The sequence below is a fragment of the Dermacentor silvarum genome, chromosome 1 (genome assembly GCF_013339745.2).
Source record: "Dermacentor silvarum isolate Dsil-2018 chromosome 1, BIME_Dsil_1.4, whole genome shotgun sequence".
NCBI lineage: Eukaryota > Metazoa > Arthropoda > Arachnida > Ixodida > Ixodidae > Dermacentor > Dermacentor silvarum.
Window position 1 is genome coordinate 402,027,396 of NC_051154.1, and position 15,220 is coordinate 402,042,615.

At 42.1% G+C, this 15,220-nt stretch overlaps 1 protein-coding gene across 1 annotated transcript; it reads right to left on the minus strand.

Annotated features, from left to right (window-relative positions):
- Window positions 1-209: 209 nt before the first annotated feature.
- LOC125942510 (uncharacterized) lies at window positions 210-13,858 on the minus strand. The gene is made up of 15 exons (XM_049660709.1): window positions 12,282-13,858; window positions 11,681-11,778; window positions 10,831-11,095; window positions 9,673-9,731; window positions 7,612-7,650; window positions 7,457-7,501; window positions 5,277-5,324; window positions 5,080-5,127; window positions 4,876-4,923; window positions 4,679-4,726; window positions 4,462-4,509; window positions 3,016-3,081; window positions 2,725-2,947; window positions 2,525-2,637; window positions 210-965 (listed from the first exon to the last, which is right to left on the minus strand). The coding sequence occupies exons 1-14, from the start codon at window positions 12,466-12,468 to the stop codon at window positions 2,525-2,527; spliced, it is 1,335 nt and encodes a 444-aa protein (XP_049516666.1). The 5' UTR covers window positions 12,469-13,858; the 3' UTR covers window positions 210-965.
- Between the last annotated feature and the right edge of the window lie 1,362 nt (window positions 13,859-15,220).

Here is a 15,220-nt window from a genome sequence, read left to right on the forward strand (position 1 = left end):
CATAAATTCATTAGCACAATTCCAATGAATACGTGGTACAAGACAAAAACAAAGTATATATATGAAGCTAAGTTACAGATGCACTGTTGTTATGTACATGCGGTCCTATATATATATATCTTCTCCACTTTCACAGCCCACACGTCACACTTTTCCAAGCCCTCAACACTTGCGGTGCCAATAAACCAGTTGGAAGCATCGAGACTACTGGTAGTTTTCCTTGTCTAACAGCAGTACGTCCATGACTAGTGTCATACATATACTGCGAAGACAGTGTCGTTTGGTGTCAAGCTCTGGCAGACCAACAACCGTACGTGTCAGCTACTGCTCACGCCGTTGACAGGAAAAGCTTTGGCTTGCAGTGGTGCACGTCAAGTCCAGCGTTGCAAACGTTGCCACATACAAAGCTTCCATATAGTTGGGGCTTAGCTGTGGTCTTCCAATTGACTCATCCTCCAGAGATCACTTGTCACACGTGACACGCCCTGCAGCTCCACTTCCAAGTATTCGCTCCTCGATAACTCTACTCTCATCACACACTTCACCGCACCCAACGCACACGCACAACACTGAAGTTCATATGGGAAGTCGCAACACCATGTGGCACACACAATATGCATTTCGCATACACACAAAGAAGATGCCATTCGGTGTCCGCACTGAGCTCCAGCAGATCAACCAACACAGCTAACACGTTGTGCTCATGCTGGGAACATGAATAGCTTTGGCCAGTGGTGGCATCTGTGGCTAGTGTCACAAGCTCTGAAGTGTCCAAAGCTTCTAGGTGGTTTGACCAATGATTGTGGCGGTAGTAGAGCTTCATCAAACCAGCCCTTAAAAATGACGTCTCGGATTATAGCCACAAATATTTTTATTTAGCATATGGCATATGTCCTTTGAATAATGGGTGCCGGCGTCACAACGAAGAATTGCTCCTCTTCAGCTGTCGGCTGAACTGGCCAGTGCTGCAATTTTTGTAAATGTGCATTGTAAGTAGTCTTTAGTGTTCAATCCATTGTTCTGATAACACTTTGATAACAAATATAAGGCAATTCTTTTTCATAATATTCATATCGTAGAAGTAATCTCATTGTGAGACAGCTGGAATCAATTGCTGTCAATAAGGTGCCAGCAATGCCATGTTCTAGGTAATCTAGTTTTTCAATGACATACAAATTCTAGCAGCCAATAAACTTTGGAAAATAAAGCACTTGCAATAAGAAATACTATGGGAATGCCTTTAATCATGTCATAGAGAGAACACATTAACTGCCACCTCAACAAATGATGGAGAGAAGTTACCAGATAGTAATGTAATGGCAGATGTGACACTGAGCAGAAGTTTCCACAACTAAGGTATGTGGGAAATCCTGGCAGGTTTAGGATCGACACGTACCAATATGCTGAAAATGCAATTGAAAATGTACCATATCTGCACATAAATAATGCAACCACAAATATAATATGAGGGTATACTTTGTTTAAGAAAAAAGAAAAGATTACGATTAAAACACAGTGATGCCGCCAAGAAATGGGAATGGACAAGTAAAAGTGGATGCCCCCAGGGCTTCATTCAGTGTTACTGTGAAATGCAGTCTCAATATAAAGTGAAAGGATGAGTGCTGTCTGCCTGTCACAGTCGGCAAGAACATCACCTTCCGTGAAATATACCAAGGTTATTGGACAGGCGCAGCACTTCAGAAATGCCCATGACACAATCGAGCACAACAAAGCCTTTCGATTATGCAGTGACCCACTGTGCCACTTCGAAGACTGCTTGAATGACACCTGCATGAAAGTGCCAGTCGTCCTACATTAAGCTGCAATTAAGAAAAAAAAATCTTTATATTTGTGTTACAGACCCGAATATAAGGAGTGGTCCAAGACCGGAAATTTTGCAAAGAAAGGTTGCATTATATTCGTACAAATACGTTGCATCAACAAGGGCTTGTTAGGAAAGGCATAACACACCTTGCGGAGCACGCCCATGTGTGCTATTTATGGGCTTTCTTTTCTCTTTTAAAATAAGTTGGAAAACAATTAACAATTAAGCACTTCCCAAATGTATTTGTAAACTTAAGTTCATTGCATGAATTGTGATCAGCTGTTAGTCACTAAAAAGGTTCTGCGAGATATTTAAGTAAAATCTGTGTCCAAAAGGCAGTTATTGCCTGTGTTAATTGCTTGGGAGCTAGTGATTAAAAAACGATGAATCTAGGGCTGCGCCATACAACAAAAGGCCAATTTCTGCCCGATTTTTCTCAAAGAATAATAACTGATTTTTATCACAACTTCAAAAAATATAAAGCCGAAAACGAGAGACACTACTTATATGGCCTCATTCATTTTGCCAAAACAGCACAAGGAAACACAGGACAAGACACAGTGCTGTGTGTTTCTTTAGGCTGTTTAGCCACAACCAGCTCATTTAATGCTTCTACGGCCTTATATTAGTTTGCATGTTTGTTTGTTTTCTTCCCTCTCCAAACTGAACACTCGCTTTACAATTGAATAAATATGATACCTATTTTTTCCTCATGTCTTGCAGCATCTCTGCGAGGAAGTAGTTGAGCTTTTTTTTTCTTTCAGAAGGATTCTTTGCGTCAGGATGCAAATCCACAAAGTGAGAAAATGCATCTGTTAGAGAAAAGAAGAACATGTATTCTGTGTGAGTATCAGTGTTGGCACTATAGTTCTATAATACAACGTAAGAACGATACTTACTGTTCAAGGCCAGAAGTTTTTTTGGGGTCATTGGCTTCTTAGCCAAGCTCTCAGGGTTCTTGACGAACCTTCTGCACACTTGGCCCTTCACACTGCGCTCCTTTAGGTCGGCCGCTGTCCACAAAACGCGTGCCCCCTCTTTGCAAAAGAGGGAGTCGCGTGGCACGCACATCAATGCGGCCCATTTGTTCGAAGGGACCACAATCCCATATCCAATGTGGACCTGTAAAATAATTAACATTGATCAAAATAAAAAACCAAAGGCATAACATCGCAAAAGAAATACATTACCTGGCCATTTTCATCCTTGAAGAGAGGTGGCAGGTGCTGCGGGATTTCCCCTCCCCCCACTTGTTGCTGCACATTCAAGACAAATGAAATCAGAAGTGTGGTATCTACATGCATATTTACTTATGAGAACATATCTAAGAAACGATCAAAAAAAGACAACCGGTGAAATTCATGCACAGATATGCGAAATTAAATAAACAAGAAGTATCAAAGTATACATAGATGGAAATATAGCTTAATACATAACTTCCTTCTTGGAAATGTTGGTGGGGTTTGGATTTTTGGCATCCCATCTAAGTAAAAAAAATGTGTTTAAAGGGTCACTAAAGGAAAGTATCAAGTCTAGCTAGATCGTCAGAGTATTCGTCCAGAAGTCTATCATCGCTTTCTGCACGATAATATATCAATTTTTTGCCTAGGAAATTGCCGTCAGAGATCCTGGTGCTGCCTCTCAATTTGAACCGCTCGCGCCGATGCAGAGGACTTGACATCTTCTCCACGTGACTGTGCTCTATGCCATTATGTCTTTTGTAGACTCTTTATCTAGCTCTGTATACAAAGCATACTGCTTGGCGGGTATAGGTGCTGAGCTTGCGTGAGTCGCTCTGTGGATCTTCTTGGGTTCAGGTTACCAGTTACAGTCACTTGAGCCTCCACTGCCGGAGCCAGCAGGGTGGTGAACTGCCCCACGTCTCGGCAATTGTAAACAGAAAAATGATGCCGTCTGCAGCGGCCGGGCGGTCGGTCGCGGCCGCTCTCTCTGAATCAGAAGTGCTGACGCCACACATAAGAGGTACAATAGTCTACAACAGATGGCGCCACTCCGGTTTTCTATTTTCTTCATTTTCTTGCTTATAAAAGCTCCGTTTTCATTACGAATGTAGAATTCCTTTAGAAGCATAATCTTTCACTCTAGCTTGACTATATTGCCTTTAGTGTCCCTTTAACAGATTGATATCTAGGGATGTGCCAGCAGCTGCGTTTGATGCAGATGTGCGAGTCATAGCTTTTCACAGAATCAAATACAAACAAACAGTGCCAGAAGTGAATAGAACTGCATACTGAATGCGTTTGTAATACTTTTGTTTTTCTTTATTCAAACAAATGCCGCAGTGCCAACAGGCTTATTTTGGGGAGCATAAGGCAATGACAACAAAACAAATTTTATCTTGCAACTTCCACCAGTAACACATTTTCCATTGCACACAAATCATTTTATAAACAACGATTTAATCAGCTATGCAATTGAAGCAAGAAATTCAAAAACAGTTCAGCAGAACTATTTTTTGACAGCCACTGCAGTCATTCTTTCTAAAAATGTGCAGCATTTTCCTATCAAAGGGGTGCACACGAGTTTAGAAAATGTATTCTAGCCCTGCAAACTAACTTACTGCTCTTTAGCATTCCTGTAGCATTTGACTCTGCAACTAAAGAAATGCATAATACCTGTGGCAAGGCCGTGCTGGCTACAGGTGGTTCTGTTGGTGCCACATCCTGAAACATGCAGACAGATGTGAGCAGGCTAGCCGCAGCATGCCAGAGTGGCACATCAGCATTACTTCACAGTCACCTCAACGAGTTGCAAGGATTCAGGAAAGTTTCTATCCACGCACACATGCACAGTGCACCACAACGTTCTACTGCACGACCTCATGCAATTTACCTGTGCCACGGTCCTGCTGGCTGCAGCTGGTGCAGCAGGCACCTCATCCTGAAACGTGCAATAAAAGATGTCAGCAGCACATCCGCAGCATGCCAGACTGGTACATCAGCATTAATTCACAGTCCACTCAAAGAGGTGCAAGGACAGTTTATATCAACGCACACATGCACCATAACATTTGACCTCATGCAATTTACCTGTGCCACGGTCCTGCTGGCTGCAGCTGGTGCAGCAGGCACCACATCCTGAAACGTGCAATAAAAGATGTCAGCAGTCAGCAGCACATCCACAGCATGCCAGAGTGGTGCATCAGCATTAATTCGCAGTCAACTCAAAGAGGTGCCAGGAAAGTTTATATCAACGCACACATGCACCATAACATTTGACCTCATGCAATTTACCTGTGCCACGGTCCTGCTGGCTGCAGTTGGTGCAGCAGGCGCCACATCCTGAAACGTGGAATAAAAGATGTCAGCAGCACATCCACAGCATGCCAGAGTGGTGCATCAGCATTAATTCGCAGTCCACTCAAAGAGGTGCAAGGAAAGTTTATATCAACGCACACATGCACCATAACATTTGACCTCATGCAATTTACCTGTGCCACGGTCCTGCTGGCTGCAGTTGATGCAGCAGGCACCACATCCTGAAACGTGCAATAAAAAATGTCAGCAGGATAGCCGTAGCATAAATCGGTTATAATTCACCTGCACACTTGCACAGAATCTAACACAGTTCACACCTTAACAGCCACCATACTGGGAACAACTAAGGCAGAATCTGGCCTAAAGTGTGCTAAATAAGCTGTAATAATAGGAATCCCACCAACCAAAAATGGTAAAGAAGAAATGAGCCAGAATTCACCAATGCCAGCGGGCATACCACTTCTACAAAACAGTCGCTGCACGAATAATATACACAATGTGTATCAGTTTGCACTCACTAAGTTTTCAAAAGGGAAACTTACAGTTGGTTTTACCAACACTGAATGTTGTTAGCAGCCACCTGAAGAAGCATCCCACATTTTATGAGTACTTTTTAATTAAATAGTTTGATTAACTAACATCTTAATTACACTAACAGCAGATATGTCAATACTAAGTATTAGAGCAACTTCGAAAAAATCAAATTAAATTGTTTGCAGCATGCTTTCTTTTTACAGAAAAAAAGAACGGAAATTCTAAAAATGTACCACACAACACACCCATGTGCAGCAACAGCAGCAGTCTCAAATGAACTCAGTGGAGTGATAAGGCAAATGTCTCCCACACTATCCTGCATAGCACATGCGTGTTTGCACTAGTTCAGAAGTACGGCAGTATTATTCCAGCCTTCTCCCTTAACTCTCAATGTGACTACGCAAAAGCTACCCAATTATTTAGATGCCTCCTACGCAAGTTACCACTTTGCCATAGCCGCCTTCAGTCATGCACACGGTTTTTCGGCAATCAACACTTCAGAACCAGCACACATGCAGCACGCTACGCAGGGTAGCATGCCAGAGGCAAGGCGCACTACCCTGCGCAGCCACCTTCCCAGTGAACTTGTTTGAGTGCTGCGGTCATTACATATCGGTGTGTGGCCACGTGACATTATTAAATATTTTGCTGGCTTTCTTTTAAGGGGGGCCGGAAGTGGGTTCTAGAAAGAAATTTATTCTTCAAGATATGGTGCTGAAATGTTGTACATATATATGTGCATATTTTGAATACGCAGTCCATTTTAGGTTATCTCCTGTGGTTCTAATTTTATCTGAACTTCTTATAAATAATTTTTTGCAAAGGTTTGCAAAATATGTGTTCTTTCAATTTCGCTTGACAGCTAGGGTATCAATGGCTTCTGTATCATTCAAGGAATGCCGTAAGACCAACCTTATTGCTCTGCGTTATCTAGAACACGAGTTGCGAGACTTCAAAGTTAGGCACCAGAAAAACAGTTTCGAGTTTCAACTTCAAAACCTTGCAACTCAGCAACTCACGTTCTAGGTAAGGCAGAGCAATAAGGTTGGTCTTACGGCAATCCTTGAACCATACAGAAGTCATTGATATCCTGTTTAGCGAAATCGAAAGGGCACATACTTTGAAATTTGCAGAATATATTTAAAGGACACTCGCATAAAATTTAGACCAAAGGTGATAAACAAAAATGGACCTCGTATTTGAAATAAGCACATCAAATTACATATATGTATAAGTTTACAGTACCATAGCTCAACAAATAAAGATTTTAAAAATTTTCGCTCAAGGGCCCACATCTCCCCTTAAACATTAAAAAAAAAGCCATGCAGGAGAGCGTGTTGAAAATCAATTGTATTTACAGCGGTGCTCTAACAATGTTAGATAAGCTAAATAATAATAATAAAAACTAGTTGGGTAGAACACAGAAAGTGTGGAACACTTTTTCAGGTTCTTCCTAACATACAGTTGCTTTGATCCACACAGGCATAACTTCAACAAAATAACATTGTGCATGGAAGACACCCTGCTTACTAATACATGTAAACTTTTATGTGAAATATGGGCTGTTTTCCCTCTTGATGGCAGATATTGCATACTGAAGCACAAGACTTCATGAGATGTCAAGAAATCTGCACATATGCTGTGGTTAGCAGGAGCTATGTGCCTAGAGTTACTGCCTATGTGGCTTTATGCTGACTCACAACGTGCAGTATGTAAGATTGTTAGCAGCAGAACCATTTCACTGTGCCACAGAAAAGAGATGCCTAAAAGTAAGGTAGACTATAAGAGCAATTATCTGAAAAGCCCACAGGTTACACACCTCAAAAGACTCCGTGCTAACCATGTCCATGCCTGGGCTTTGGGACTAAAAAATACAGAGAAATATTCCATCAGCTGCAACAGATGCCGGCACAACCATGACAGCTCATATTGCATCCAAATTAATGAAGAATGAAGCAAACACTGACAACTTACCTGGAAAATGTCATCCTCCAGACTTGGATGTTCCAAATCCTGGAAGACAATGTGGTAAGCTATATAGGCATAATAATGCATCTGGCTCAATGATAGTACTCTGTGCACTGCACAATAGTGCAAGCGTAGTATTACACACACTCAAATTAGTGCTCCTAAACTCTTTCCAAACCACAAAAAGGAATGTTGCCTTTTTACTAAATGCACTTGACACAAAATTTTAAATTTCTTGCTGCATGTACTGTAATCACATTTGGCTAACAGGTTCACAAAAGCCTTGTTTGCAGTTCTGCAATTTTTTCTGATGTTCAAAAACTGTTGCAATACCCTTTAAAGCAAGACACCATAACCAAAAATGTGCTGCATGCTCACTGAGCAATGGCACATTTTTACTTGGTTTACAAAGCTGTGCCAACATGTTAATGTTTTCTCCCCTTATATTTTTTCCAGATATGTTTTTCTTGCACAAGGCATGATCGAAATTGAATGCACAACAGCCTGTGGCTTAAGTCGAAGTGTATATATAGACACCCTTTAGGACGAAAATAAGGGAACCTTAAAATCTGCTTGCTACGCCGAAACAAAAGCCTTGCCCAAAGGCAGCTAGTGCTGCCGAGGTAGCGCGATTCTTCGTTGAGAACATCCTCCTGCGTCACGGTGCCCCAGAAGTCCTCATCACCGACACAGGTACGGCCTTCACGGCTGAACTAACTCAAGCCATCCTGCGCTACAGCCAGACAAGCCATCGCCGGACCACGGCCTACCACCCGCAGACGAATGGCCTCACCGAGAGCCTAAATAAGACCATCGCCGATATGCTGGCAATGTACGTCGACGTCGAACACAAGACGTGGGATGCCATTCTTCCATACGTGACCTTCGCATACAACATGGCCATGCAAGAAATGACACACATGGTGCCGTTCAACCTGGTCTACGGAAGGAAACCGGCAACGACGCTTGACGCCATGCTACCGGATGTCCAGAACGAAGAAAATCTCGACGTTTCCACCTATTTGCAGCGTGCCGAAGAAAGTCGACAGCTCGCCCGCCTGTGCATCAAGAACCAGCAGAGAACCGACAGCCGACACTACAATCTTCGACGACGCTACCTCGAGTACCAGCCCGGAGACCGTGTTTGGGTCTGGACTCCGATAAGCCGACGAGGACTTAGCGAGAAACTCTTACGTCGCTATTTTGGACCATACAAGATCATCCGACGTATTGGCGCACTGGACTATGAGGTCGTGCCAGACGGTATTTCGCAATCACAGCGGCGCCGCACACGACCTGAATTCATCCACGTGGTGCGTCTTAAGCCTTTCTATGCCCGCTGACGAACTTAGGTCCTTTGTTGCTTTGTTATTTTTGTCCCTTTCTGTACGCGTGGTTTTGTTTTCGCTTTCGTTTTTGTAGTATCGGGACAATGCTTTTTAAGGGGAGGGTATTGACACGTATGCATGTTTATCGTTCACCGGTGGCCGCTTTCCACCGGCTAACAAATGTTAAACGTTATCGCTCGGCGCAGAACGCGCCTGTATCGGAAGTTTCTAGAACGTCATCGATGCTTCTTTCCGTTGCCTGTTTTCACCGATGCTTATGTTATCTGATTGTCTGATTGTATAAGCGACGCGAATTGTCTAGAACTTTCTGGAAGACACGCGGGCATCAGGGATTAATCTGGAGCCTTCGATGACTCAGGCATAAAAGCCGACGCGTTTCGCCGCTGAAGAGATTTTCGACGATCGCCGACTGTGTTCGCCGCTATCGTTGTGCTTTGAGTGTAGCTTGCTTTTGTGGGCACAGATTCGCCCAATCCACAACCAGTTTCGTCATACAGTTTTACGACTGTTTACTTCAGCGTCACTACTACGCGACAATATATATTAAGCTCCATATAAGTGCACTAAAAAGATGGTAAAGACTGGAACCTGTTTACTCAATATAACTCAGATTAGCAGCTAAAATGCACTAGGAACAGTTACTAAAACTGGAGATGCAAAAAGACTGTACAACATAAACAAAAACAAAGCCAAACAATGCTTTACATGTTTTTCTTACCATTTCAGTGGCAACAGAAGCCAATCTGCTGTTGCCTTGTAGCCTTGTCAACAGCATATCTAAAAAGGGAGAAATAATCACACTCATAATCACATGTAGTAACTGGAACAAGGCAAACAAAGCATTAGATGCTGTTTCACAGCAAGATGTGTGGCAGTGAATGCTTTAGGTAAATTGAAAATTTTAAAACAAGCATACTTATCACAAGCAAAGGATTATCAAGCACTACACTTCAAGCATATGACCAATACAGCGAATTCATCAACAACGAACTTCTAAAATGCCTCCATGATAGCAGTGCACAGCAAAATGAAGACAAAACATTTTTTTTGTTTCTTTTCCAAGTCTTCATTTCACCATGCGCTGCTATTGTGATTAAGTTCCAACTCGGCCAATTGGCCCATCCTTGTGCCATTCACTAAAAGGCCTCCTGCTATTTGGTATTCATTTTATATAATGTGAATATGTGCACATCTGGAAATGAAGTTGGTTTAAAGGAGCACTCACCGCTGCCAAAGATGCAACAGCTAGTGAACTAGTGATGTCATGGCCAGCAAGCAACAAGTGGTCAGTGAAAATTCCAATTCAAGGGCACGGATTGAAAGAGCATATCACTTTTTAAAATAATTTACAAACTGCACAACTACCGCAGCACTTTCTGCCACACAAAATTTAAGTTTTTAGTAGAAAGTACCTCCAACTGCTGTTCATGTGCATCAATTACCCTTTCAGTACTGTGGATTGCTTTAGCGTTTAGCGCTTCTTCTCAGCTTTGACAATGAAGATATTCCAAGTCAGGACTTTTGTTGAAGTGCAGCTGTCACGACATATTGTTTGCCTTTCTTGCTTGTGTGTTTACTTTTGCAGCCACTTAAGGCTTATTTTTTGCTGCTGGCCGTCCACGATTGTTACCACTGAAGATACACAAATAATTTATCCACGGCTGTTTGCTCCCTTGGTGTTGTGGGCTAGATATGTGTTGGGATAGCAAGAGCAATTTCCAGTGTAAATTTGCAGGCTCCCTTCCATATGTATGCGACTAATACTTAATTCAGGTGCTCACAATATTATCACCTAGTTATTAGTATGTTTATGGTGTTAAAAAATATTACAGGGTGCCTTTTAACAGCTCATATCAAAAAGAAAGCAGGAACTCACCGAATTTTGTTGTCAGCAGCGCCTGCAATTTTTCATTCTTCAGTCGTTCTTTCTTTAGCTTCTCGTACAGCACTCGGTTTTTCTCCTCAAGCACCTTGCACCTTCTTTGCTCCTTTTTGAAGAGGCTCTTTTCCACGAGATCATCCTCACTTTCGGAGAAATGGCTGCTGCTCCTTGATCTTTTCTTTCTCAATATTGCCATCTCCTTGGCCTTCTTTGAGAGTTGCATATTTTCCCGAGCCGCCTGGCGAGCGAGCTTCGGAGCCTGTTGTATACATAAAAGCACAGTCAATACCCATTAGTGCGAACATGACAGATTCTTGCTACTCTACAACTTGTGAATGTTTGAATGTCATAACAGATTATGAAACTAGATTAGATGAGGCGAATTTGAGCCTTTTAAAGTCGTGCGCCCATTCTTGCTTCAAAAAAAAAGGGGGGGGGGTTCCATGTGCCTAAAACATGACCCAATTGTCAGGCTCGCCATAGTAGGCAGCAACATAATACGATTTTGACCACCTGAGGTTCTTTAACGTACATACAATGCACGGTACAGACATTTTTGCATTTTCCCCCTATAAATATGCAGATTACACGACCTCGTGCTTAGCAGTGCAATGCCAATGCTACCAGGCTGACAAGGTGGGTCATTCTTGTTTAAGATGCATGCAATGGGCTGTATACATAATTTTTATTATTTAGAAACATTACCATGGCATATGTAATACAATACCCACAGTATGTAAGGGATAATGAAGAACTACAATGCCATCATGCCACATGCAGAACCACAATGGCCATCATTCATAATTCCCTGGCACCTCGCCAAAAACCACTTTTTTTAACATACCACAACTGACGTGGCCTGGCTCGGTGGGCAATCAAATTCCGTCGACGGCACGGCGATCCTTTTTTTCGCCATCGAGGTGATGAGGTCCTTCTTAGACACTGTAAGAACAAGATTTGCCTGGTGTTTTGTATGACTAAAAGAACAGTAAGGGAACATTACACAGCTACGCCAGTTTCTCACCACACATAACCAGACGAACGCTTCTATTATTGCAGCTTCATTAATACGGGAGAACCGTACAAGTGCAATCGGGTAAATCACCCTGCGTTATCATATGAAAGACTCCCGAGCTCATTCGCGCACAGACCATGCCATGATGAACAGCCCCCATCGCAACGTTTTTCTTTTTCGGACCGCGTAGCGAGTATCGCGAAACAATCGCACACACGTCGCTGTTAGGCGAGCAGTTAAAAGGCGAATAAAACGTCAGTGTTATTTTTTTTTTTGCTGGAACGGTATTTCCGCGCTTATTACTTTACAGCGTCACGGTAATTAGTCTGAGAACAAACAACACGGCTGGGCAAGTCTAAATTGTGTGATGTGCGGCACCATTCTAAGCTTCAAGATTAGCTTTCGGCAAATGTGCATGAACGTTACTCACCACCAAGAACCACCACATCGGCCGGGTAATAGTCCTCGGACTCTTCGCCTGGTTCCGCCCAATACACGAGCTTGTTTTTTGCCACATCGCTCACCGACTGAGGCGAAAACTCACGGATCAGCCCGACTGCGACGAGAGCGCTCGCACCATCATGGTACCGCACATAGGCATGCGTCGGCACGGACATGATAAAAGAAACTTAAAGTAAGGAAAGCTAATAAAAAGGAAAGAAGATATAAGTGAGAAAATGAAAGATTATATACAGATAAAAAGAAAAAGTTAGAGTATTAAAGAAAATGCACGACAATGATTAGTAAAGTTGAAAAAAAAAAGACAAAAAAAGTACACACAAGTTAAAGAATGATGTTAGTGTTAATAAAAAGTAATAATGCAATTTATAGATACTCAGAAAAAATGGATAATAATAATGATACGGTCAATTGAGCAAGCAAGAAGAGAAAAGGTATGATAGTAAAAAATCAGGAAAGGTATGAAAAGTAAAAAACCAACGTGGAGCAAGTAAATAAGCGAAGTCACAACAAGAATGAAAGCATGCGGCGTAGCGTAGCTGCGTAGTGCACCACAGACTAGTTGTCTAGACATGGTCCTAACATGGCTGTTGAACAGGCTTTACAGGTGTCGCTAACGACGGTTTTTTTTTTAACTTTTGTTTACAAGATTGCTGTGCGCTACATTGTATGGTGTGCTCTGATAATTGCGCCGCCGAGGGATGTTATATATTTGTGAAAAGCTAGTTTAAAGTTAAGCATTAAATAGGGCGTTACAGATGCCCACGGTGACAGAACGCTTTTTTACAAATTTATTGCGGACGCAAGAAGTTTATCTTGCCAAATTTCCAAACTATACCACATTGTCAAAATTTTCTTTCAGTATGTCATTTTTCATCTTGTTCTAATACATTTTGTCTAAGAATTTGTTAGGTCTTTCATCACTTCTCATTTTTGTTTTCTCAACCATTCTGGTATGGAAGGTATACAGGGGAGAGAAACGGCGTTACGCGAAGCAAACCTAGTGCGTATTGTTTTCCGTACAGTGTAGTAGACGCCAATAATTTTTTCGTTACTGTGATTTAATTTGTTAATTGTAATTCATTACCTAACTCGAGAGATACTGTCCTAATTGTGAAAGTGCCAATGAGAAAATTGTAGAGCAACACCAAAAACTCCCAATACAGCTTTCTGTTGCTCACAACGTACTACATAAAAGTGTTTTTTCGAGCCTCCTTGGCAACCCACCTGCTTCATTGCCACTCGCCCGTAGTAGGTCAAAATGTTTGGTGAATTAACCAGTGCGTGACCCTAGCTGATGTACAATGAAAAAGAACGTGCAACTCAAACCTTAGAATTCAGTTTTGTGCAGATACAGCCCCAAGAGACATACGAAATTTGACATTCAAATTCTATACTGCGCATATGGCTTCCAGGTTAATTTTGATGGTCACCTGGGCTCGTTTAGCAGGGGCCAGAGGTGGGAAGGATGGGATGGGGGAGGCATACCAAATGCATGACAGCACGTGCGCTGCGTATTAAATTTAAAGTGTACCAAATTTCTTGCATAAAAACTACTTGCGACAACACCTACCTTCCCTCCACCTAAAAATAAATAAATAAATAAATAAAAAAGCCCTGCTTATGTCACAGGCGCGTATTTAAGCCACATGTGCTCAGGACAGCCAGAACGCAACTGTTGCGGATTCTCAGCGCACTAGCAGCAACTGCACAAATGCTCCTCGTATGGTGGAGCAAAAAATCAAGCGACGACCAATGTAAAGAACGCTCTGGCCCGCAGACACCGAAAAAAGATTCCCTTAAATTTACCCCTAACAGATTGTGCGGAAAGGTACAGGCATGCGAGGTACGTGACCTCGAAGTCATCTTGATCAAGTCAAGCTTCTGAATACCCGTATTCAGAAGCTTGACTTGATCAAGATGACTCCTGGCGTGAACGAGCCAAGACGCTCGTTCATTGCGTTTGCTTGACCGCGTTCAAGGCGCATTTCTGAATACGGGGTTAAGCGACGTTGCATGATCAGCAAGGTCATTTATAGTTGCTCATGACCATGTCGACCGGTCGCTTCCGTCAGTGAAAGCTGCACTAGGCCTGTTCACAAATGTGCACAGTTTTGATGACTTGCTTACATATATATATATATATATATATATATATATATATATATATATATATACTGATTGACTGCACACTGCTTGGGTCCAATGTGAGGTTTGGAAACCGAGCATGCATGAAATGAAGACGATCGAGGGTAATTAGAGAGACTACCGCGTGCTCCTGCACGCTCACTCAATTACGACTGGTTTAGTTGTTCTGGAAAACATTTACATGCATCAAAATGTCACCCTAATATCTATAATCACTTCCTTTTCATCAAGCATACTTAAATTTAGTAGTCATATATAATATCGACCGACTTCAATTTGGGTTCGTTAAAACAAGCCGGTCATGGTTAAAACAAAGGACTCTGCTTTTATGCAGGTTCACTGGTTCTTGTTGTTTCCTGTCACGTATGTGTTTGTTCCACTGATACATTAGAAACTTTTCTTTCTTTCTTTTTTTTTTTTGCATATATGTCCTCAGCAGTTAGCGTGCTGAGGACATATGCTAACTGCTTCATACATGCTCTTATGCAGTAATTTGATATTGTGATAAATCACTCAATTCTCCCGATTCGCCATCGCACTGTCGTTGTTGCTCAACAATAATTATGGAGAGGAATGATTCAATCCATAAATATGATGCGTAATCAACGCACAGAAAATCAAGCTGCATCAATTGGTCTTCGTGACAGCGTAATATGATTCAATAAAACCATGTCCGCGTTCACCCTATGGACACGGAGAGAGATAAAGAGACGGAATGCGGTAATCTAGTTGAGTTTACAGTTACCAAATATGTTACGTGCG

Coding starts and splice junctions, on each gene's coding strand:
- LOC125942510 (XM_049660709.1), bottom strand. CDS start 12,468: ATGTCCGTGCCGACGCATGCCTATGTGCGGTACCATGATGGTGCGAGC. Junction 7,502..7,611: donor TGGAGGATGACATTTTCCAG/GTAAGTTGTCAG, acceptor TGTATTTTTTAG/TCCCAAAGCCCAGGCATGGA. Junction 2,638..2,724: donor AAAACTTCTGGCCTTGAACA/GTAAGTATCGTT, acceptor TTTCTCTAACAG/ATGCATTTTCTCACTTTGTG.